We start from the raw sequence: 21,385 nt of genomic DNA, 5'->3' as shown, positions 1-21,385 counted from the left end.
ATACTTTCCTTTCTATCCCTCATTGCTTCTATGCTTTCTTCAGTCCTACCTGCCTTCCTTCTCTCTCGTGCTTCCTTCCTGACTTCCAACCTTTCTTTCATAACATCTATCCCTTATTGCTTCTATGCTTCCTTCCATCATATCCCCTTTATGCCTCCTCTCTTCCTTTCATTTCCCCCCTGTCTACCCTTCATCCCTTCCTGTCACACACACCTTCATCTTCCTTCCAACTGTATTGCATCCATCCTGCCTTCATACTTCCTTTTCTCCTTTTATATTTTCTTATCTCCTTTTTTTAAACACTTGTTAACGTCTTACCCTCGTTTTCTTCCTACCGTCCTCTCTTGCCTGAAGAAAGGAATTTTAAAAAGTATATTTCAACTTTAGGCCGACCTATGTATTGTATAATAAAAAGACCAAGCGAAGTTGTATTGAATCAGCACATTGTATAATAATTTTTTAAAGTATGTTTTTAAAAGTTTAACTTCATGTTTTTTGATTGAAACAAACACGTCAAAATTTTGGATTTGTGTTCGCATTCCCCCTCGGAACTCTCGGCCGCGTGACGCTTTTGCTGTGCGACGGCTTCGAAGACATGATGACGAGAGTCGCTCGCATCTGTTAGCTCTCGGAGCTAAATGAGACATTCCACCTTCACGTTTGGCGTTATGCGGACACTAAAGTTGACCACTTCGAGTTTTTGCTGAATTTAAAACCGTCGCGTTCACCTTTTTCGGCCGAGGAGGCGACAGCTGGCTCTCTCCAGTCTCCCGACAGCCCCCCACACCTGACTTCATTCAATGAAGTGTTAGCATCACACTTAGCTTCTGCGCTTTTTGTCACGAAAAAGACGCACTTTCGACACGCTTCAGCATCCTCCGGGCACACTTTTGCACAGAATCGGTGAATTAACGGTAAGCGTTCGCTTTTACTGCGTATCTATGCCTCATCGAGATTACGTGATGTGACGTTACGATTTAAGAAAATTATGCTAACCAGCTAGCCTAGCTGGCGTTGCTAACGACAGCATGGCTAACCCACCGGCAAAAAATAATCAAAAAAGAAAGCGTGCGATAATGAGTTGATTTTCCCCCGTGCTTTTTTTCGTTATTCACCGCCGCTGGGCTTTGCATTTCTTGTCCAGAAAATTGGTTTCCACCAAAGCTTGTCTCGGCTAACATTAGCCTGCTAACGAATTTCTAAAGGTTCCGTATTGTCTCCTTAGAGCAGAAACGTTGGTTCGATTTTGGTCTTCATGTGTGGACAGAAGCGATTCGCAAATCTTTTTGTTACCAGGCTGCAATTAATTTCTCCAAAGAACTTCTCAGAATACTACCCCTACCTAAACAATATTGCCATGTGTAAACCTAAATACCTTTAGAATTAATTATTTAAAAAAAATATATATATACCTTATTATTCACAACCTGCTTCCAACTTCCCTCCCTTCATCTGTCCTTTCTTGCTTCCATACCTATTTCCATCCTGCCTTCCTTGCATAGTTCCTTCCTTCCCTCCATCCTCCCTTTTATTCATCTGCCCTTCCTTTCTCACATCATTTTTCCCTTCCATCAATTTTCCTTCCCTTCATTCATCCTCTTCCTTTTATTCTTTCAATCTTCCCCTTGTGAACATTTGCTCCTTCATTGCTTGCTTCCTCCCTTCCTTGTTACCTTTGTATTCTTTCTCCTTTTCTTCCACCCCTCCACTCCCCTTTTTCAAATCTTCCTTCATTTATCCTTCCTGGCATTTCTCTTTTTTCATTCCTTCTTTCCAACTTGCCTGCCTTCATTCATTCTATCCTTCCATTTGTCCAGCTTTTCCTCCTTCAATCATTCCTTCCACCTTCTCTCCCTTCATCCTCCATTCTATTAATTATAGGTTCTTCCTAGTCCTACATCCTTCCTTTTTTCATTCATTATGGACTTCCTTCTCTCCTTCCCACCCTTGTTCTATTCTTACTTACAAATGTGATCTAAAAAGTGTATTTCTTCTTTTGATCCACCCAGTTACAAACTGATTATATGCATCCAATATGTTATTAAAAAGCCAACATATTATAAAAGTCAGAATTTTCTACCTGCCTTTCTGTTTTTACTAATTGTTTTTGTGTGTGTGTAGGTGACGCGCTGGCGCAGGTCGCGGGGTGTCCGTGGATAATGCGAGACAGTGGGGGTAGCCTGACCCAGAACCGCTGGCAGGGAGATCTGGGTCTGACTGCTGTGGGCCAGGAAGACACTGGAGGAGGTAGTTTTTTGGGTGCCATTTTGAATGGTCCAGTGCCAGTACATTCTGGTCTGGTCCATCAATGGCCACTTTGTAGCGGAGAACCAAGTGTCTTGTTTTTAGTGTATTGCAAAGAGATGGACATGTCAACCCAAAAAAATCAAACAATGTATCATGCATCATTTTAATTTGATGAATGTTTCTTATTTGTATGATAGGTGGAATTCCTGGAGACCACCTCATTGTCCCGGTGTCCGACCACAGCATACCCAGCCCCATGCATCTCCGCCTGGGTCAGAAAGAAAGGGTGTGGAGCGATGAGGTGGAAGAGGACGTGATGGGCCACATCGACGCCGAGGACGCTGACGATGAGTTTGAGGGCGGCTGCTGGGAGGAAAATGAGGAGGACGAGGAAGAGGAGGAAGAAGTAGAAGAAGATGAGGATGAAGAGCAGGCAGCTGTGGTGGAGTGGGACGTGGCAGACTTTCCCCCCCAATCCACCCAGCTTTACCAACACGCAAACTTCGGAGCATTACCGAATGATGAAGACGTGAGGACGGAGGAGAACGAGGCGGCGCTGGTCCCCCAGGCTGGAACAGGACGACAGACGTCGGTGCTCCACCAAAACAGATTCTGGGCTCTGCGGCACGCCCAGTTACGGCGCCAGCCGCGATTCCACGGCGCCCTGGGCACCCGGCTGAGCCAGAACTGGAAGAGCTGGCGACAGCGGGCCCAGCGGGTATACTCCCTCCGCCTACGTTGGAGCTTGAAAGGACTAAAGTACAATTGTTACAGCAAGCAGCGGAGGATAAAACGCTTTCGTCAATCGCTGTGCACTGACGACGAGATCAGCGACGATGACAGATTCACAGATTCTGGTAGAGGTACTGGTTAATATAAGACTACCTTAAATCACACACACACAAGTTAAACCGGTTCAAATAAGATCCCTAAGAGTTGTACCAGTTGAAACAAGAGCCCTTCAAAATCCCCCAGAAGTTTCACTCTAAATATTTGTTATCTCGTTTGTGCAGATAAACAGAGGGGCGGCTACTCTCCAGATAGGCACGGGGACCGAGGCAGATGGGAAGTGGAGGAGAAACGAGCGGAGCCGGCGCTTTCTGAGGAGCACGTGAGCTGTGTAACAGGTCGGAGTCCATTGCCCCTTTTGTGCAGTCTACTCGCACAACAGCTAATGTGTTAAGGAAAGGTGTCTTTTGTTGTCACGGCCCAGGTATTCTGGAAGAATCCCTGCAGAAATACGGCAGTTTGATCCCTATCCACGTGGAAGACATTGTGGAGAGGCTTCAGGACATCTTCAGTGAGAACTTTGCACAGCCACACAGGTTAGATGCACTTGGTAAACTTGCTGCTTGTTGTCTCATGGAATCTTAGGTTGTTCTTTTTTCCTTCTCTACCTGGGTGTTGTTTAGGAAAACCATGGTCCAACATTTGATACAATCCTTCCAACGGTCTTCGGGATCAGCTCTGGCGAAAACTTTCAGAGTCAACTACAAGCGTCACGTTCTTACCATGGATGACCTCGGCACTCTTTATGGGCAGAACTGGCTCAATGACCAGGTATGACTGAACAGTTGCAAAATTCAACCCAAAGCTGCAGTTCACGACGTTATTACAACTAATCCTGACAGTTCACAAGATTAATAGACAGTCATATTAAGAATGACCTGGTAATGCGCTACTTTAGTACAACGACACAATTCACAATATTAAACATGACAAGTCACAATGTAGTGTAGCGTTTAATTCTATTTGTATCTCAGATCATTTAAAGGTTAACTCAACACTAAATCAACTTTTTTTTTGCTGATAAACTGGTGTCTACAAATGCTGTCTACATGTCCTGGTCATTATTTTTGACATTTTAGTGCATGTTTGTTGAAAGCTTGAATTTGGGGCAAAAGGCGTGTGTTTGCGCCAAATTCAACATAAACATATTCAACATAGACATAAACACAATTTGGCTGTTTGTCCACTTATTACACGAGAAGTTGCAGATTACGTGACTTTTGGATCGTGACGTGGTCGCCCCCGCCACCCACTGGCTCAGTCTCGTACACGCCATCCTTAAACGGCTTCTTGGCGAGTTGCTCTGGCCAATCACAGCCAGACCACGCCCAATCCTCTCCCCATTCGCAACCCAACGGTCCTCCAGGCAACACCCCTTTTGAGCGCCTATTTCAAATCTTATGCCGCTTTTCCATTAGTCCCGCACGGCACGCTACCACACCGCACCGCACAGAACGACACTACACGGCCGCCATTGCATTTCCATTACAACATGCGCGCGGCGGGAAGGGGGCGGGATCATTTGAACTGTCCAAGCCAAGCTTGCACTCCCGCAGTGCGTGCGGCTCTGCCATAACATTTCATGAGTGACAAATCGCGCCAACATTGAACCTATTTACAATTTCATATGGACCACCATGGATGAAATATTGCAATCTTGATTTCACGAGCGGCTTGCGTAACTCGCTGCCTGCGCTATTTCTGAATGGAGAACTCAGCCTCATTTATTTAACTGTGGCTCGAGCTCTGATTTAAGTTAATGGGAACACACGATTTTTTTAAAACCACAATCATTACAGATCCATCCACAAGTAAATTGTAAATATAGTTCAGCATTGTTGTAAAACATTATTGCTGCCGGCCAATCAGATGACAGGTGGCGACCGGCGCTGCAGAACCACCTCCAAGATGGTTCTAAACAGCGCTTCTGTTGTAACCGCTCTGCCCTGAAAAAGTCCCAAGGAGACGCAAACACCCGGGGACAAAAAAATGGCGCTTCGGTGTGGAACCGTTCCGGTGGAAAAGCGTCATTAGTGAGGGGTGGAGCAAGAGTCTGACTTCCTGTTGAGTCACCCTTTAATAGAATGTAAAGTATTAACAATTTGTGCATCATGATAATTTAATGGGCATTGTGCTGCTCATTTTGATGTGTGCCTTTCCCACCAAGGTGCAGTATAATACATGTAGAGATCTTAATTCAGCCGCAATAATATTAGTTGGGTTTATGTAAGAGGATAAATTACAATGAATACCTGCTCATTTATAATTTTCTTGTCTTGAAATATGTTTCAAATTGTTGTTCTTTGCCTGGTTTGTTCAGATTATGAACATGTATGGCGACCTGGTCATGGACTCGGTTCCAGAAAAGGTGCGCACCGACCAATTCAAACTTTTGTGTTTTCCAGCAGGATTCCGTCACGGTGTGTCAGAAGGTGATGACCGTTTTCTGTCTTCTCTTCAGGTTCACTTTTTCAACAGCTTTTTCTACGACAAGCTAAGGACAAAAGGCTATGAAGGAGTCAAGCGGTGGACGAAAAATGTAAGCGAGCGCTATTTGAAGCGTGAAAGGCGATGAGTCATGTACAACTATGGCTCCCTTGCTGGCAGGTGGATATCTTCCAGAAGGATCTGCTGTTGATCCCCATCCACCTGGAGGTTCACTGGTCGCTGGTCAGTGTGGACATTCCCCGGAAAGCCATCACCTACTTCGACTCCCAGCGGACCCTTAACAGACGCTGCCCCAAGGTGGCGCAGAAAATCCAATGATTACATTTTATTCACGCTGTGAACAGTAAAAAAAAAAAAGCATTGGAACATTGTACACATTTTGGACTTGAACCCCTCACACTGCCTGACACCCAAATCTCTCTCTGTCCATTTTGCCCCCCAACCCCACCCCACAGCACATTTATAAGTATCTGCTAGCGGAGGCCATCAAAAAAGAGCAGCAAGACTTTTTGACCGGCTGGAAAGGCTTTTTCAAAATGGTGAGATGCTTGATTGTTTTTCATGTCGGAACCAACACGTTTCAGTCACTCTGCTGTGCGTTACTGAGACTGCCGCAATGTGTGTTTTAGAAGGTAGGCCGGCAGAATAATGACAGCGACTGCGGGGCGTTTGTGTTACAGGTAAGTCAAGGTTCCACTGTAAATGCACATCGGCGCCACCTAGCGTTTGGCCAAATTGGACTGACTATTTGTCTGTTTTGTCTTTCCACCGCCTCAACTGCACAGTACTGCAAGTGTCTAGCCCTGGGGCAGCCGTTCAATTTTGGTCAGCAGGACATGCCTCGCCTTCGGAGGCAAATGTACAAAGAACTGTGTCACTGTAAGCTCACCCTGTGACCCCCTCCCCGCCCCGCACCCACCAAAACCAAACCAGCCACAGAGGGATGGATGGGGGCACCCAAGACGGAACACTCACAGCCAACACCTCGTCGTAGATCGTCGCAACCATCTTGTGGAAGCTACTCGTGTAGATAACCCCAAAAAGTTCTCACTTTCTTTGTTAATTGATGTCCGAGAATACAAAAAGGTCAATGATTCATGAGGTCATATGATCAGACCTACAAGCGGTTAATGCCCCTAAAATATAACAAACTTCTGTCTTACTTTTTCTGAAGGAGGAATTTATTCAAAGGGTTCCCTAGCCCTGTGCCGACAGCTTGGCAACTGTCTCTTCGACATATTTTTCATGTTTATTTTTTGCCACGTGACGTGTCCTTTATTGAGGCAATTTACTTTGCATTTATCTGTTGATTTTTTTTATATATATATACGTGCGTTCATGTCGGAAACTATATTGCTATGCTTTGACAACCGTTAATACAGGAGAAGTATTTTTTGGGAGGGGGGGGGATTCATTGGCTAATTTTTTTCATCAAGCAAGTTGTCCTCCATAAGCTTTTTTTTGTAACAAAATACTTTGAGCCCCTGCTGTACCCTCCTAAAAGTTGTGATTCAACTGTTTTATATATCTTCTACAATACATAATGGTTGCTAGAAATAAAATTAAAAAAAGTTGGCCTATGGATATGTGTGTTTCTGTAGTGGAAGAAAACTGATATAAATGACTTCCCGTGTAAGGACAAGACATTGAAATGTGTTTAGCTGGACACAAAATGAGTTATAAAACATAGACAAAGCAGTTCAATTCACTGTATCTTGAGGAAAAGTGCTGCAGAAAATGGATGGCCAAAGAAAAATTGACCAATCAAGAGTATTGTTCAACACTGGGATGCACAATTTGAGGTGCAACTTTACCCTCTTGATATTGAATCATTCACAACTGGACTGCTGTGTTCGCCTTAGAAGACATTTCACCTCTCATCCGACAAGGCTTGTTTGTTTTCACCTCCTTTTGGATGAATGTCAATATCCACAAGGAACTTTACACTTATGAGGACAAGTACTAAAGAAAATGGACGCAAGAATGGCCGAATCGAAACTGACCCATGGGTCAAAAGGAGTGATGATAGAGGTTGTTTATCAACATTGGTCAATGCAAAACTGTTTGTTAATATTGGTGAAATGAACAATGAATTTAGTTGCAGTGTTGAGTGCTCGAGAAGAGAGATTATTGACACATGATCAGAAAAACATCCAGACATGGAAATATAAACTGAAAATGTAGTGGAAACGTAATTAAAGCGAGTAATAACTGATAAGATTTTGTTAATTGCGAAGAAAAAAAACATCTGGGTTCTTTCTGATCTGGACCTGATGAAATGTTTATTAATGGACGACCTGTGCTCTTAATATACACTTTACAAATCTGTGACTGAATAAAACCACCAGTGTATCAAAGCCAGAAAACATCATTTACGTCATTCCGAGGTAAGTAAGCTAAAAAGTTTAAAGGAGAAAAAAAAAACATCTCTAAAGCGGAAGTGACGTAACCTGCATTGCTTCTCGCCCACCCATTAATCGTTGACGTACATTTGGACCAATCACAAAATGCTGTAGGCGGGATTAACTGTAAATGACGGCGGCCCGCTGCAATAAGAAAGCCTGGTTGTGCCGTCGACATATATAAGAAAATTTCGCCATACTTTCTTTCTTTGTGATAATGTCGGCTAACAACGATGATAGGTAAGGAGAGTTCGTGTGACCAAGCGCGCTATAGTAATTTAATGGAATGGATTTTTCCACTATAATGGTTTTGCGCTCAATATATATTCATACAGTATTGTACATATAGCGATAATTCCCGTTTTCGGCGTAGCGTGACTAGAGTTTGTGCCGGGGCCTCCGAAAGAAAAAAATGTTCGATATTCCTCACGAAATTGCCGAGTTTTGCCAGCTCAGCATTCGCTTGACTCGTTTTGTGTGTGTTTTTCTGCGCATATTACCGTTTAATTGTTTATTCTCGAGTGGTTTATCACATATTTGTGTTTGTTTTACGCTTAGCCGTTAGCTGGAGCCAATGTCGCCGGGTGGCGTAGCATGTGACTGCTTGTGAACCTAGCGGTAGGTAGGCCACGTGTAAAAACCTATTTTTAATCCGCAATCCGTCTCGCTCTGTTGGCATTTTAATGGCAAACTCTGTATGAAATTGTCCCTTTTGCCTCGTTGCCCGTTGACTCGGAGGCCTGACGTGATAATAATGAAGTGTGGAGCTTTTTCTCTAGCTGGCACATGTTAGTAGTGGACACGCCTGTGGTAACAATGCCGGAAGAGTAGGCCGCATCCCGCCGATTGTTGGCAAAGTTGTATTTTGTTCCTTTTGTGTTGGCGGGGTGGGGGTATTTTGTTTTTTTGTGACTGCTGATTCTGCAACAGCCGAAGCTACATGAAAAAGCGAGAAGGGGGGCTGCGCGGAAGAAAAGTTAGCGCCGGGATGTTAAAGAGAAATGTCTTTTCACTATCATTATTTCACGACCCAACGCGACTAATTGGGGTTGAAGTGTGCGAATTAAAACTGAAAGTAGCCGAGCGGATTTGTCAACGATGTGATTTATGCCGTTAGCATCTCTCTCCTACCGGCCGTGGAGCCACCATCTTGAACGCGAGAAGCTAAAATGGCGGACTTGTTTAAATGGACGTGTGGTTTTCCTCGAGTTGCGTCTTCTCATGACTGGTTGATTACACGTGAAAAGCAATACACCTATTAAGAAGAAAAATGGGCGCGGTGGAATAATACTATTTGTTTGTTTGTCCACAGAGACAATGGGCCAGAAGGCATGGAGCCAGATGGCATCATTGAGGTAAGTTTCCACCTGAACGCCAGACAATTCAGGCAGAATTAATTTGGGCCAGTAACGTTGACATTTTTCATCATGCTCCATGCAGAGCAACTGGAACGATATTGTGGAAAGTTTCGATGACATGAACCTGCGTGAGGAGTTGCTCCGGGGAATTTATGCCTATGGTTTTGAGAAGCCTTCTGCCATTCAACAGAGAGCCATTCTTCCTTGTATCAAGGGTGAGTTTTTAGACCGTGAATTAATCCCTCAGTCGATCGGTCCTATATTGTTTTTATAAGAACAATTGGGAAATCTTCTTGTGTTCCAGGTTATGATGTGATTGCCCAGGCCCAGTCTGGTACTGGAAAGACTGCCACCTTTGCGATTTCCATCCTCCAGCAGGTTGATGTTACGCTGAAAGGCACTCAGGCTTTGGTCTTGGCCCCCACCAGGGAGTTGGCTCAACAGGTAAACAGTTGTACACACACACACACACACACACACGCATCGTCGACTGTCGTTCTGAAAATGTCACTCCCCATCAGATCCAGAAAGTGGTGCTGTCTCTAGGCGACTACATGGGCGCCGGTTGCCACGCGTGCATCGGTGGGACCAACGTCCGCAACGAGATGCAGAAGCTGCAGGCTGAGGCCCCCCACATTGTGGTGGGGACACCGGGCCGTGTCTTTGACATGTTGAACCGCAGGCATATTTGTGAGTATCCCTTGCAGTCCAAGCATATGATTGTGCAAATAGGTTCCACCTGAAACAATTAAGCGCCTTGTTTTTTTAAAATTACATTTCCTCAAGCGTGGATTTTGTAGAGATAGTCTGATGCGTCCACAAAGAGTAAATTTGTGATTAGACAATACACACACACCTACTGTATTTCCACCTATTTTGTAAATATTGGCCAAGTCTTATAGTGGTCATCTCCCAACGAAAAGGTTGTGGGATCAATCCTTAGCCCCGTTGACCACATTGAATTGTCCTTGAGCGAGACACTGAAGCCTAACTTGTTCCCAGGGGGACCTGGCAGACCCTGTATGGTGGTAACCGACCACTTGTATGTGAATTGTGACTCATTGTAAAGCGCTATATAAGTTAAATTTACCGCAAGTGTCTCTCCTCCCTAAATTGGTAAAATGTCATAATTATGGCCATATAACAAAAGCTTGGTATTTTGATAGCAATTGAAGTACTTGTGCAACTTGCTGTATGGTGATGAAACCCATGCGTGTCAACTGACTCTGGAAGTCCCCTGGTGCATTGTGACTCTGGCCGACGTTTTGCCGACCGGAGTTCGCGGTTCGCCAGGTATCCCGAGACGTGATCAAACTCACACTTCTGAATACAGCTCACTCCAAATTGCAGTTCTTTGTCAACCCAGTTAATGGCAAACATAAGACCTTTGTGTCAACAGTGTGGTGTTGGCCAAATATTTTTTCATTTTCTTTTTAAGCTCCCAAGTACATCAAAATGTTTGTGCTGGATGAGGCTGATGAGATGCTGAGCCGAGGATTTAAGGATCAGATCTACGAGATCTTCCGGAAACTGAATGGCAACACACAGGTCAGTTCCTCATGGCTCTCTTTGCAAACCATGCTACTTCTTTTGCGTTTCTCTTTTTAAGTTTGAATGTATTTTTATTATATAAAAAAAAATGTGTATTTTATGTTAGGTTGTCCTACTGTCAGCCACCATGCCGACTGAAGTGTTGGAGGTGACCAAGAATTTCATGCGTGACCCTATTCGCATTCTGGTCAAAAGAGAGGAGCTGACCCTCGAGGGTATCCGCCAGTTCTACGTCAATGTGGAGAAGGAGGTTTGTGTGAGGTCTGGGCGTGGGGCTGGGAATGCGGGCTCCTGAATGACCCCCGTCGACCATTGCAGGAGTGGAAGCTGGACACGCTGTGCGATCTGTACGAGACCCTGACCATCACCCAGGCCGTCATCTTCATCAACACACGGAGGAAAGTGGACTGGCTCACTGAGAAGATGCAGTCTAGGGACTTCACCGTTTCAGCTATGGTAAAGCATCCCCAGCCTTGAAACCGTTGGCCGTATATGGCCACTCGCTTGTGTTGCTTCTTGGTGAAGCTTGTAACCGCATTGTCGTCACCTTTTGTGTTGCAGCACGGTGACATGGACCAGAAAGAGCGCGACTTGATCATGAGGGAGTTCCGTTCTGGCTCCAGTCGAGTTCTCATCACCACTGACCTGCTGGTTTGTACCTTCATTTTGCTGACAGTAGAATCAATCAATGTATTTCGTTCTTTTTTTAAAAGACAATTTAAAGCAAAAGAATGAAAGGGGACAGAAAGAAGTCAAACTTGTTTTGTCTGCCCCTGGTCAACTTAAAACATAAATTTGATGGCAAGCGGCCTAGATGCTTTCGGTGTTACAAGATCATTCAAAATAATTCAACTGTGTCCTATATATATGTATTTTGGCAGTAATTGTGCTTTTATGCTAAAAAAAAATAGATTGAGAAGATGTTGGTTTACAATCCAGATTGTTCCACAGACTGACACCTTGAGTTCAAATACATCGTTGTTTTATATTAAGGTTTGGGGAAAAAATGCCTGTTCCTCTTAATTTGTACCCCCCCCCCCCTAAAAAAAATCTATTTAGTTTGTATATTAACTGGTAAAATTTCATGATGGGCTTTGTACAATATTTAAGGCGGTTAAACTCCCATCAATTCATTAAATTGTAAAGTTTTTAGTTGTATAAATAATGGGTTAGTGTGGTCCCTGTATCCACAACACAAATAGCACGTTTCTGTAAGCTCAGGTATGGAACAATCAAGGAATTGTATAACAATAACAAAGCATTCTTGTGCAATGATTCTTTGACCTTGTGTAACACGGCTACGGTTTGTGACATATTCTATATGTGCTTTCAATGTTCATTGAGGACAAGTACAAGTTGGCACGGCATGTATTCGCAAGGCACCCCCCAAAAGCTAACTATAGTATTACCCGTGCCTCAATTAATTGTGCAGAAAGTCTACTGTGGGAGTCCTTCTGATAACGGAAGGCAGGCATTTTTATTAAAATGTCTTTATAGTTTAGTTTAGAATAATAAACTGATATGATTCAATCTTTCTCAGCCACTGTTTACGATTGGCATTTTAGGGATGAGCAAAAAATGTCCAGGATTCCCTCTCCTCCCAACTGTGGTGTTGGTGAAGGACTGAAAGAGTCTTGGTAGAGAAATTGCCGTCTGTCCTCCACTGTGGCTGGGCTCATGTCCCAGATTGACAACTAATTGGCAGACCACACACTCGCGTGACAAATGAACGATGGCCTGGCATGACAAATAACCCACTCGTCTCTTTCAGGCTCGCGGCATTGACGTGCAGCAGGTGTCTCTAGTCATCAATTACGACCTGCCGACCAACAGGGAAAACTACATCCACAGGTCAGTTGTGCTGTCATCATGACAAACCCCCACCCTCCCTCCCTCCAGCCCCCTCGTAACCAGCTTCCTTTGCTTCTCCTTTAGGATTGGTCGCGGGGGCCGTTTTGGCAGAAAAGGAGTCGCCATCAACATGGTGACCCACGACGACAAGCGTATCCTGCGCGACATCGAGACCTTTTACAACACCACCATCGAGGAGATGCCAATGAATGTGGCCGATCTTTTCTAAAAAGAGCGAGCAAAATCCATACGGCCTCGTTCATCCTCCCCCACATCTACAGTTTTAAAAAGAAACGAAAACGAGGGGAGAAGCCCAACTTTCTGTTTGTGACAAATTCGAATTACGTGACTGTTTCCCACTTGGGAAGGAAGACCTTTCAGCCTTGATTCCTCCCCCCACTCCCAAATCAGTTGACTTGACCCGCTTAACACTGTTTGCCACATAGTCTCACTAAGATTTAATTCAATGTGGACATTCCAATTTTTTTTTTCTTGTTCTAATTTGCATCAGCATGAAGTTTTTGACTTGGACCCTCCCACCCCACAGCCAAAAGCACAACCTTTTGTCACAGCATCCCAAAACGAGGACTAAATGTTAACATTAAGAAGCAGCATCCATGAGGCCACCTCTTGAAACTTTTGCCGCGAATGCTGAAAGGAAAAAAGATGCAAACAATGTTAGGTGACCTCCAGTGTACTTAACTTGGATCTAGCTCTTTGGGGCTTAGACTTACACAGGGCATGTTCAATAAAAAGGCCTGTATAGTAAAATCAACTTTGACCGTTTGGAGCCTCTTAACTGCTGTTTCATATTCCAGAGCATCCCAAAAAAAAATTGGATAGATGAGTGTTTCGTTTTTTAGAGTTGCTCCAGCAGCATCCTATTTGTCAATTTTTTGGGCCATTGAGTGGAGGAGAGCTACCCTATGGATATTTACGGTGAGTTCAGTTCATGCTGGTTAGGGGATATATATTTTTTTTGTTTGTTTTTTTTGGGGTCTGTGTATTTTAAAGACTATCCCCCTCATCGACTGCCCGCTCAAATTTGTAGTTTCTGTATTTAAAGTGTTTCGTTTATTTTCTATTCAGATGGTGACCACGTTGTGATCTACCTCAGCAGAAATGTGTGCTGGGTGGGTGGGTTGTTTGCTGTTCTTTAAGGACCAAACTTGCAGTTCAGAGATTCCACAGCCTCCTTAAACTCTTTAAGACCTGCCTGGGGGAAATCTTGTTTGGTGTGTGTGTTTTTTTTTTTTTAATGAAAAATAAATGTTAACCTTTTTCAGACAGAAACAGTGTATCAGAATTTTCTACATTGGATTCTGTATAGTATTTATTTTTAATGGTCTTTAAAAACAATTAAAATAAAGGTGTCATTTTATAACGGTGTAATTTGCCTTGTTGGGTTTAAGTATAAATAGTAATCAAATGGCTTACTTGAAATTTAGCTAGCAGATCCAAAATTGAAAGAAAGAACGCGACAACTCCGGCCGTTCGATCATTTAGATTTCGAGGAGACTTCCTGCTTCCGTCTTCGTGACAGCTCCGCCCCAAATTTTGTTTGTGCCAACGTTGGAATTGTGGAGGTGTTGAAGCTGGCGTGCAACCCAAGCAACTGCAAATATTGTCTAAATATTTACACGACAGGAAGGTAACGTTTGTTGTAATTCATTCTAAAGGACGACGTCAACTGAACAGTGACTACCGACCTGAAGCCTTGAAGGTGCTATTACAAACTAGTTTCATTTCGCCACTGGAGGGCGCAACTGGCCTTTCTTCATCAGTATTCGTCTTCAGTCAAATGACTTTCGGGTGATGGTTATACATTACGACGTATTTAATCATCTTTAAAGTCTTAATCTAGGTCTAAGATCACAAAGTTTTTAAAAATACAAATAAATAATTAATATACGGTAATGCCTTATTCTTGCCTGCAAGCTTCAATCAGTGGATTTATTTCTAGCATTGAAGTAGCTTGCTGATAACTTCTGCAGAGGGAATCAAACTCCACAAGGGGGCGCCAATTCCTGATACAATCACCAACTACTTGAGGTAAAACTACTCACCACTTGATGTGGAGTGGTCTTGTCCTCCCCCACACAGTGACAAAAAAGGAAAATAATTCGTATTTTACGTAACTTTTTCCCCCACACTTTGTCAAAAAACTAAACTTCTATAATATATATTCAATATGATGAACGTTTTCTAGCAACTGGGAGGACAAGATCACACTGCATCAAGTGATGAGTGGTTTTGTCCTAAATACTGTGTGTTTACATTTTATCTGCATGTTTTGTTTTTATAGCACCATAAGTTCTATGCCGCATTATAGCCAATGGTGATAGTTTTTCTTAATTTTAGTCTTACACATTGATAGTTTCACTTCATTTTAGTCTCATTATACTGCAGTAGTTTTACTTACTTTCAGTGTTATTAAATAGGCGTTCTTTAATTTTAGCCTTATCATACATTGGTTATATCTATTCTCATATACTGTGTGTGTATACATAAGCGCTGTGCAAAGTAAACGCACTGTCGTTCCAAGGTGGCCCCTTCTTCTTCTCCATCTTCTTCCAGAGGCATTTTGGGAACTACGCCCCACGCACGCCCATCCCCCCCCCTACTGCTCCATCACACACACCCCTGTCACCCCCTGTTGGGCGCTGGGTGGGGGGGATTATGCGAAGTGGGAGGCTTGTAAAGGGTCTGCCAGGCTCTTTCTGTTGTGTGACGGATGGCTGGGAGGCTGAACGGGGGCCTGCTTTGCATGAGAAGAGGAGCCAGCAGAGGGGAGAATAGAGGCCTATTCAGGGAGGCCTGTCACCCTCAAATCAACCCCCCCCCCCACACGCACACACACACATACACACCGCCGCCTCCCATCCACCCTCACCCTTCCTCATCCATCCCTTTATCCTTTTCATCCCTCCTCCATTTCGGCTTCCATCATTGCGGCCATCCTTATTGATTTCATCCCCGCTTCATTTCTGTTCCTTCTCATTTCCCCTCCTTTCCATCAACACCCCTACGCACCCCAACCACCAAAACCATCCAGTGAGTTCCGTAACATGGGAGTCAGGAGTCACGCTAATGCAAAAGCATGTCATGTGACTCGCTGCTCGCCAAGACGCAACGTCCACATTTGAGGTATAGCGGGAGAAGTTAGAATGTCGTTTCTTTGGTGTTATTTGTTTGTTTTTACAGCAGACTGTAAAGTTGAGCCACTAGGGGGCAAAAATCACACTTAAGATTTCCTGGAAAGTCGAAACACAACATGAGTGGTTGTCCTGGCTGGTCCACAGATGCTGACGAATGCAAAGGGATAATGTTCCTCACCCATCAAATGTCCAATTAATGTTATTTTTATGATTTTTTATTTTTTTTCCTGTGTGTGTTGAGATTGTATTTAGTATTTGATATGAATTTCTCGTGATTTATTATTTTTTTGTCATTAAATATGTTTGATGTAATAAACATGTTTACATTTATCATTAGTTTTTTAGCTTATTTGTTATGATTTGCCATTTTATTTGTGTGATTTTATTTTTAGTTTTTTTAACTTGTTTATTTTTTTACTTTCTATGTGCTTGGGGGGCTCAACGTGTAATTCTCAATGTGTTAAAGTGCACGAGTTTTTGATGAATTGTTGACCAAGTGCTATTGTCACGTGAATCAAGTTGAGTTGACTGCCACCATACAGGCAGTTTGCACTCAAGTCAAAGCCGGGAAAAAAATGGCAGCATGATAGCTTGTATCTCAAGGCACCACTAATGCTGTAGGCTGAAGTGGTTCTTGTATTCTTCGATTTTTCTGTAATCTTGTTGACGTTATGAAAGATTGACTGATGTATTTATTTTTTAAGTGGAAGTCCTGCAAACACTCCTTGCCTTAACCCCCCCCCCCCCCCCCATATATTAAGATATTTTCTCCCTCTCCTTTCGCCCTAAAAAGTCTTTGAGATGGTAATAGTCGCGCTCACTCCTGATTGGTCGGCTGCAGGCCGGCTGGAGAAAAGGATTTGGGGCGGGAGGGGGGGTATGAAGTTGGGCTTGAATCGGGAGAGCGCGCTCGAACAACAAGTGGTTCAGAATAACAAGTTGTGGTGACGAGAGCCAACTATTTTTTCAAGCGTCTGCTTTAAAAAAAAAAAAACGCGACAAAACAAAGTTGTGCGTCGTTTTTGCCGGACTTGAAGAAAACAGCTGTGCGGTAGGCGTCGAGGCTAATTAGTTGATTAAGTCGGTTCACCCGGTGCTCCCGCGCAAGCTGCGGGAACACCAGGTGGACTTCGCCGGCCAGGTGCACGGCGACCCCCCCAAAAGCGGCGAAAATTAGCTCGGCATCGCGCTCGCATCTTCCTCTTGAGCATGTACAGCATGATGGAGCACGAGCTGAAGCCCGGCGGGCAGCCGGTGCACCACGTGGCGCAGGGCATGTCTCCGGGCAGCATGACCCCGGGCAACGGCGTGGCTCACCCGGGCTCCAAAAGCGGCCTGGCCTCCGGCGGAGGCGACCCCATGGATAAGGTCAAGCGGCCCATGAACGCCTTCATGGTGTGGTCCCGCGGCCAGAGGCGCAAGATGGCCCAGGAGAACCCCAAAATGCACAACTCGGAGATCAGCAAGCGGCTGGGCGCCGAGTGGAAGCTGCTGAGCGACTCCGAGAAGCGGCCGTTCATCGACGAGGCCAAGCGGCTGAGGGCCGTGCATATGAAGGAGTACCCGGACTACAAGTACAAGCCCCGCCGTAAGACCAAGCCCGCGCTCAAGAAGGACGCGCAGGTGCCCAAGTACCCGCTGGCCGCCGGCAACCTGCTGGTGGCGGCGCAGGGCCAGGGCGCCAGCCCCAGGATGGAGAGCTACGGCTGGGGCCCAGCGGGCGGTTACGCCGGCATGCAGGGCGACGCGCTGGGCTACACGCAGCAGCTGCACCGCTACGACCTGTCGGCCCTCCAGTACCCCCCTGCCATGACCGCCGCCCAGACTTACATGAACGGGAGCAACTCGTACAGGTCAGCTTCGTCTCGGGCAACACCGACAAATATGTTACGTCATCAAGATGGAGAATGATTTGAAATGTCAATATTAAGAATAAGTGCAAGAAAAATATCTGCATGCAATTACTTTTATGGAAGGAAGATTTGAAAGGGCCATTTTGTCCTAAAAATATTTTTTTTTACTGACAATTTCCAAGAAATGTGTTTAAAATGTAATATTTTACATAAGTTTTCTCAAGTGACATTTTGTCCTTTCACTCTCGTTTTCAAATGTTAAAAACAATATATATTATAAAATCTATTTTAAGTGACATATTGTCTGTTTGGACCCCAGGCCATGTGAAATTAACAGTTATAAATAGCTACATATTTTAGAATAAAATAAAAAACTGAACAAGGAATAAAAAAAAATTATATATATATATTTTCCTATCCTTGAAAGTTTTTAGAAAGTACCTTTTAAGTGTGGCAATGCGCATAAAAGGCGCGTGTGTGCACTCCTATTTGTTGTGAGTGTGCTGCACTCATCCGGGCTCGTGTCTGGAATGTTGATCAGGAACACTTGATTCTGCGTGTGTGGTCCATACCCACAATGCCTCACTGCTGCATCAACACCTTGCCCCTCATAAACACCTGCTACTCTCTGCAGTTGAGTAAATGCATAATATTCACGTCGTTATATGTCAAAATGTATGTGTACAAAAAAAGCCTTACCCCAATAGGGATCTGGCATGCTTGCAACTGATATTAAATAAACTAAATAGATATTAAGTAGTCATTAGAGAAAACTCATATGCATTTTATTTAAAAAGAAAGAAAGAAAAAAATTAATTACATACTTGGTACTAGTAACCCCCCCCCCCCCCCCAATAATAGTAGCTTTTGCTGGGTATAGGCATACACGTTAAAATGCACATTTGCATGTATTGATAAAATGAAGACCTCACCCCAATAAAATCTTTGGCCCGTTGCGTGCTAGCTACTCTCTGCAACCGTAAACCAACTGAAGTAGGCCTAACCTATTAAAAAAATTATTATATATATATATATATATATATATATATATATATAATGTCATAGACGGAAATGAGCACGCTGCTGTTTTTGACACACTGAGCAGGCATTCATATTGATCCTCCTGCATGTATCTGCTGCTAACTGTCACAAAAATCCCCCGCAGCCCGATGTCGTACAGCAGCAGCCCTCAGCAGCCCAGCCCGGTCCCCATGTCCATGGTGAAAACGGAACCCATGTCCCACTCTCCTCCGACGCCCACCCACCACCGGGGCCCCCTGCAGGGCGACCTGCGGGACATGATCAGCATGTACATCCCGGGGGGCGGCGATGGCGGTGACCCAGCGGCGGGGGCCGCTCCCAGGGGCTACGGCAGCGTCCAGCAGCACTACCTCACCGGCACAGTACCCCTAACACACATCTAGAACTGCACGGGACAATCTGCACTTGCATCGAATGGCTTCATTCCGCATTGTAGGCCTACATGGTTTTTAACACTTTTATTTTTTTTTGCTTCAAGAAAACAAATTAGATGACTTTGGAAATGCTGCATTTCAGTAGATTTTTACGTCAAGGGTGGGCAAGCTGTTTTCTCGCCCTTCATCCCCACGCTTGTTAATTTTGTGTAAAGACGATGATGTATCTTGTTAACTTTGCTGTTTAACTTAACCCTCCAAACCAGTGCCAACTAGTCAAACAACCTTGCTGGTCTTTTCTCACAGCGCGCCAAACCTCTCGAGAAAGTGTACATACTGAAAATAATCATCAATTTACTCACAAATGTGCTTTTCTGTTGTCTGAATGTGAAGTGGTGGCAGGTTAATTGTACCTTCTGCCATCTATAGAGAATGAATTCATGACATTTTTTTTTTAATCCCTAATTTCCAAGTGAAATTGGGAATTGCTGCTGCTGTAAACCAACAAGCGCGTTTTTTTTTTTTTTTTTTTTTTTTTTTTAACTTTTTTGTTTCCCTCAAACCATTGGCTGCCATATGCAGTATGTGCATGTGTGTAAATATTGTACAGTATGTAGCTGCTGCTATGGACCTACATTTGGTTTATTCCTCCATCCATTACTAACATATACTTTTTTTTTTTTATGCCATGTGTGAATGTTTACATTTTTAACTGTTCTTTTTTTTTTCTTTTTCTTTTTTCTTCCTTTGTGTAGAAACCTTTGTGCGGTTTAGATACTGTATGTAGCGCTCTTGTAAATAATGTACACATTTTAGGCTCTTATACTAAGAGTCTAGATGCCTTTTTGATTAAAAAATGTGGCCTTCATGACTATTAATAAACAGTAAATGACACGGTTTCTTATCATTCATGTATAAACAACTCTTGCAGGCTTTTTTCCTTTTCTTTAAATCCTCTGTGAAGAGCGACTATAGTGCGGCTTGCTTGCACATGTTTCCTGGAGCATAAACATTTTTTGAAAAATGACTTCTTAATGTATAGTAAAATTATTATTATTTTTTTAAGTGTTTTAAAACAACCCTGCTTAGTATTTAAAATACGACCATCTGTATTACCAGGAATTCTAAAGTTACAAAGGATAAGGAAAACGGCCATATATATGACATGGTCTTATTTTATTTGTTTTAATTACATGTGGTATATTTTAAAAGCCCGACAATAAGTTGTTTGAAAGAGTTACAAAACAACAAAAATATATATATATTTTTATGTGCGTCTATGCCATTGGCCACAAGACGACGCCAACTCCCACGGAAGCTGAAGGGCGATTTTTTTCTTCTTCGTTTCAAACATACACACCTGTATCAAAGAAAAACATATATACAAAAATTATGGCTTTTGTTATAGCACACTACAATATTCGAAAATGAACTAGTATACAATGTAAAATAAAATACACAACAGTAAAATAAAATACTTTTTTTGGGAGTGAAAGCTAAACGACGATGTCGATTTCAATGACTTCCTGGTTACGTCACGTGATGACACCACCCATACCCGAAAGTGGCGCCGTTTTTGAACTGCTGTCATGGCACAAGAGACGCTGACATACTGACCTTTATTTTTGTGCATGTTTGAATAAATTCGCAGTTTGGACTTCGGTTTGCCTTCAATTGCAGGGTCAGGCCTTGGGATAATTGGGAATCATTATGTGCACAAAATGGCTGCTAGCACTAGCAGCAAGATGGTGAGCATGTGGGCAGCATTTTCTCAGGTAAACCACAACACAAGTCTGGTTCAGGAAAAGTTTGAGGTGTGGCTTTGTTTATTTTCTGTATAAATATTTTTTTTTAAGATGGCAGCCTTTTTAAAAAAAAAATGTAAATGACACTTCTCTGGTGCTGTTCTGGCTCTTTGTAATTTTCTTGTACGTGTTATGAAGTTTGCAGTCCTCTTGGTTTTTTTGTGCCTCACCCTCACCCTACAAAAAAACATTTGGCATGGAATACCTTATTCTTTATTTTCAATTAGGCAAGGAATAGTAAGTGCCATGTTCTGGGCTGCTTTTGTCCATCTGGCAAACTAACTGCAATGTGCAAGAATTTACATTGTTTGTGCAATAAAATAAGTAAAGGCTGCCATCATTTTCGTACATTGTTGTTAAATAATATTGTAGAATGACAATTCATGTCTGTTTTTCGTTAAATTACTTTTGTCAGATTAAAGCCCTTCCTGTGAGTATTTGGCTATTGTGGGTATGTATATACTTAACTGAGGGGTAACAGCAATTTTGTCCACGTGTGTAAGTAGTG

At 43.4% G+C, this 21,385-nt stretch overlaps 3 protein-coding genes and 1 non-coding gene across 5 annotated transcripts; all 4 read left to right on the top strand.

Moving 5' to 3' along the window:
* Positions 1 to 559: 559 nt before the first annotated feature.
* On the top strand, positions 560 to 7,068 carry senp3b (SUMO specific peptidase 3b). 2 transcript variants are annotated; one of them, XM_086060209.1, is made up of 12 exons: positions 560 to 914; positions 2,122 to 2,247; positions 2,445 to 3,104; positions 3,261 to 3,374; positions 3,461 to 3,572; positions 3,660 to 3,807; positions 5,357 to 5,404; positions 5,498 to 5,575; positions 5,644 to 5,781; positions 5,940 to 6,023; positions 6,114 to 6,164; positions 6,270 to 7,068. In XM_086060209.1, the coding sequence occupies exons 2-12, from the start codon at positions 2,160 to 2,162 to the stop codon at positions 6,378 to 6,380; spliced, it is 1,632 nt and encodes a 543-aa protein (XP_085916335.1). In that variant the 5' UTR covers positions 560 to 914; positions 2,122 to 2,159; the 3' UTR covers positions 6,381 to 7,068. The 2 variants fall into 2 exon arrangements, with proteins under 2 accessions (XP_085916335.1, XP_085916334.1); XM_086060208.1 differs by having other exon boundaries at positions 2,445 to 3,110.
* Positions 7,069 to 7,999: 931 nt separating this feature from the next.
* Positions 8,000 to 13,421, top strand: LOC147159642 (eukaryotic initiation factor 4A-I). The gene is made up of 11 exons (XM_086059270.1): positions 8,000 to 8,126; positions 9,199 to 9,241; positions 9,327 to 9,459; positions 9,549 to 9,688; positions 9,766 to 9,934; positions 10,683 to 10,792; positions 10,902 to 11,045; positions 11,114 to 11,251; positions 11,357 to 11,446; positions 12,567 to 12,646; positions 12,731 to 13,421. The coding sequence occupies exons 1-11, from the start codon at positions 8,104 to 8,106 to the stop codon at positions 12,873 to 12,875; spliced, it is 1,215 nt and encodes a 404-aa protein (XP_085915396.1). The 5' UTR covers positions 8,000 to 8,103; the 3' UTR covers positions 12,876 to 13,421.
* LOC147159643 (small nucleolar RNA SNORD10) lies at positions 10,436 to 10,576 on the top strand. The gene has a single exon (XR_015090603.1). It is a non-coding gene; the product is annotated as a small nucleolar RNA SNORD10 (small nucleolar RNA).
* A 3,282-nt stretch (positions 13,422 to 16,703) lies between the features above and the next one.
* LOC147159641 (transcription factor Sox-19a-like) lies at positions 16,704 to 19,969 on the top strand. The gene is made up of 2 exons (XM_086060039.1): positions 16,704 to 17,657; positions 18,823 to 19,969. Exons 1-2 carry the CDS (start codon positions 17,014 to 17,016, stop codon positions 19,079 to 19,081), a joined length of 903 nt encoding a protein of 300 aa, XP_085916165.1. The 5' UTR covers positions 16,704 to 17,013; the 3' UTR covers positions 19,082 to 19,969.
* Positions 19,970 to 21,385: the final 1,416 nt, after the last annotated feature.

The sequence above is a fragment of the Leptonotus elevatus genome, chromosome 17 (genome assembly GCF_054856555.1).
Source record: "Leptonotus elevatus isolate MCC_2025b chromosome 17, RoL_Lele_1.0, whole genome shotgun sequence".
In the NCBI taxonomy this organism is placed as follows: domain Eukaryota; kingdom Metazoa; phylum Chordata; class Actinopteri; order Syngnathiformes; family Syngnathidae; genus Leptonotus; species Leptonotus elevatus.
The sequence above is the reverse complement of the archived record's forward strand: the minus strand, read 5'-3'. Positions and strand labels throughout refer to the sequence as shown.

Bases quoted from the DNA above. Each gene is read 5' to 3' on its own strand.
- senp3b (XM_086060208.1), top strand. From the start codon at position 2,160: ATGCGAGACAGTGGGGGTAGCCTGACCCAGAACCGCTGGCAGGGAGAT. The intron at 3,573-3,659 runs GTTAGATGCACT...GGTGTTGTTTAG, and splicing joins AACTTTGCACAGCCACACAG to GAAAACCATGGTCCAACATT. The intron at 5,782-5,939 runs GTGGCGCAGAAA...CCCACCCCACAG, and splicing joins TTAACAGACGCTGCCCCAAG to CACATTTATAAGTATCTGCT.
- LOC147159642 (XM_086059270.1), top strand. From the start codon at position 8,104: ATGTCGGCTAACAACGATGATAG. The intron at 9,935-10,682 runs GTGAGTATCCCT...TTTCTTTTTAAG, and splicing joins GTTGAACCGCAGGCATATTT to CTCCCAAGTACATCAAAATG. The intron at 11,447-12,566 runs GTTTGTACCTTC...CGTCTCTTTCAG, and splicing joins TCATCACCACTGACCTGCTG to GCTCGCGGCATTGACGTGCA.
- LOC147159641 (XM_086060039.1), top strand. From the start codon at position 17,014: ATGTACAGCATGATGGAGCACGAGCTGAAGCCCGGCGGGCAGCCGGTG. The intron at 17,658-18,822 runs GTCAGCTTCGTC...AATCCCCCGCAG, and splicing joins AACGGGAGCAACTCGTACAG to CCCGATGTCGTACAGCAGCA.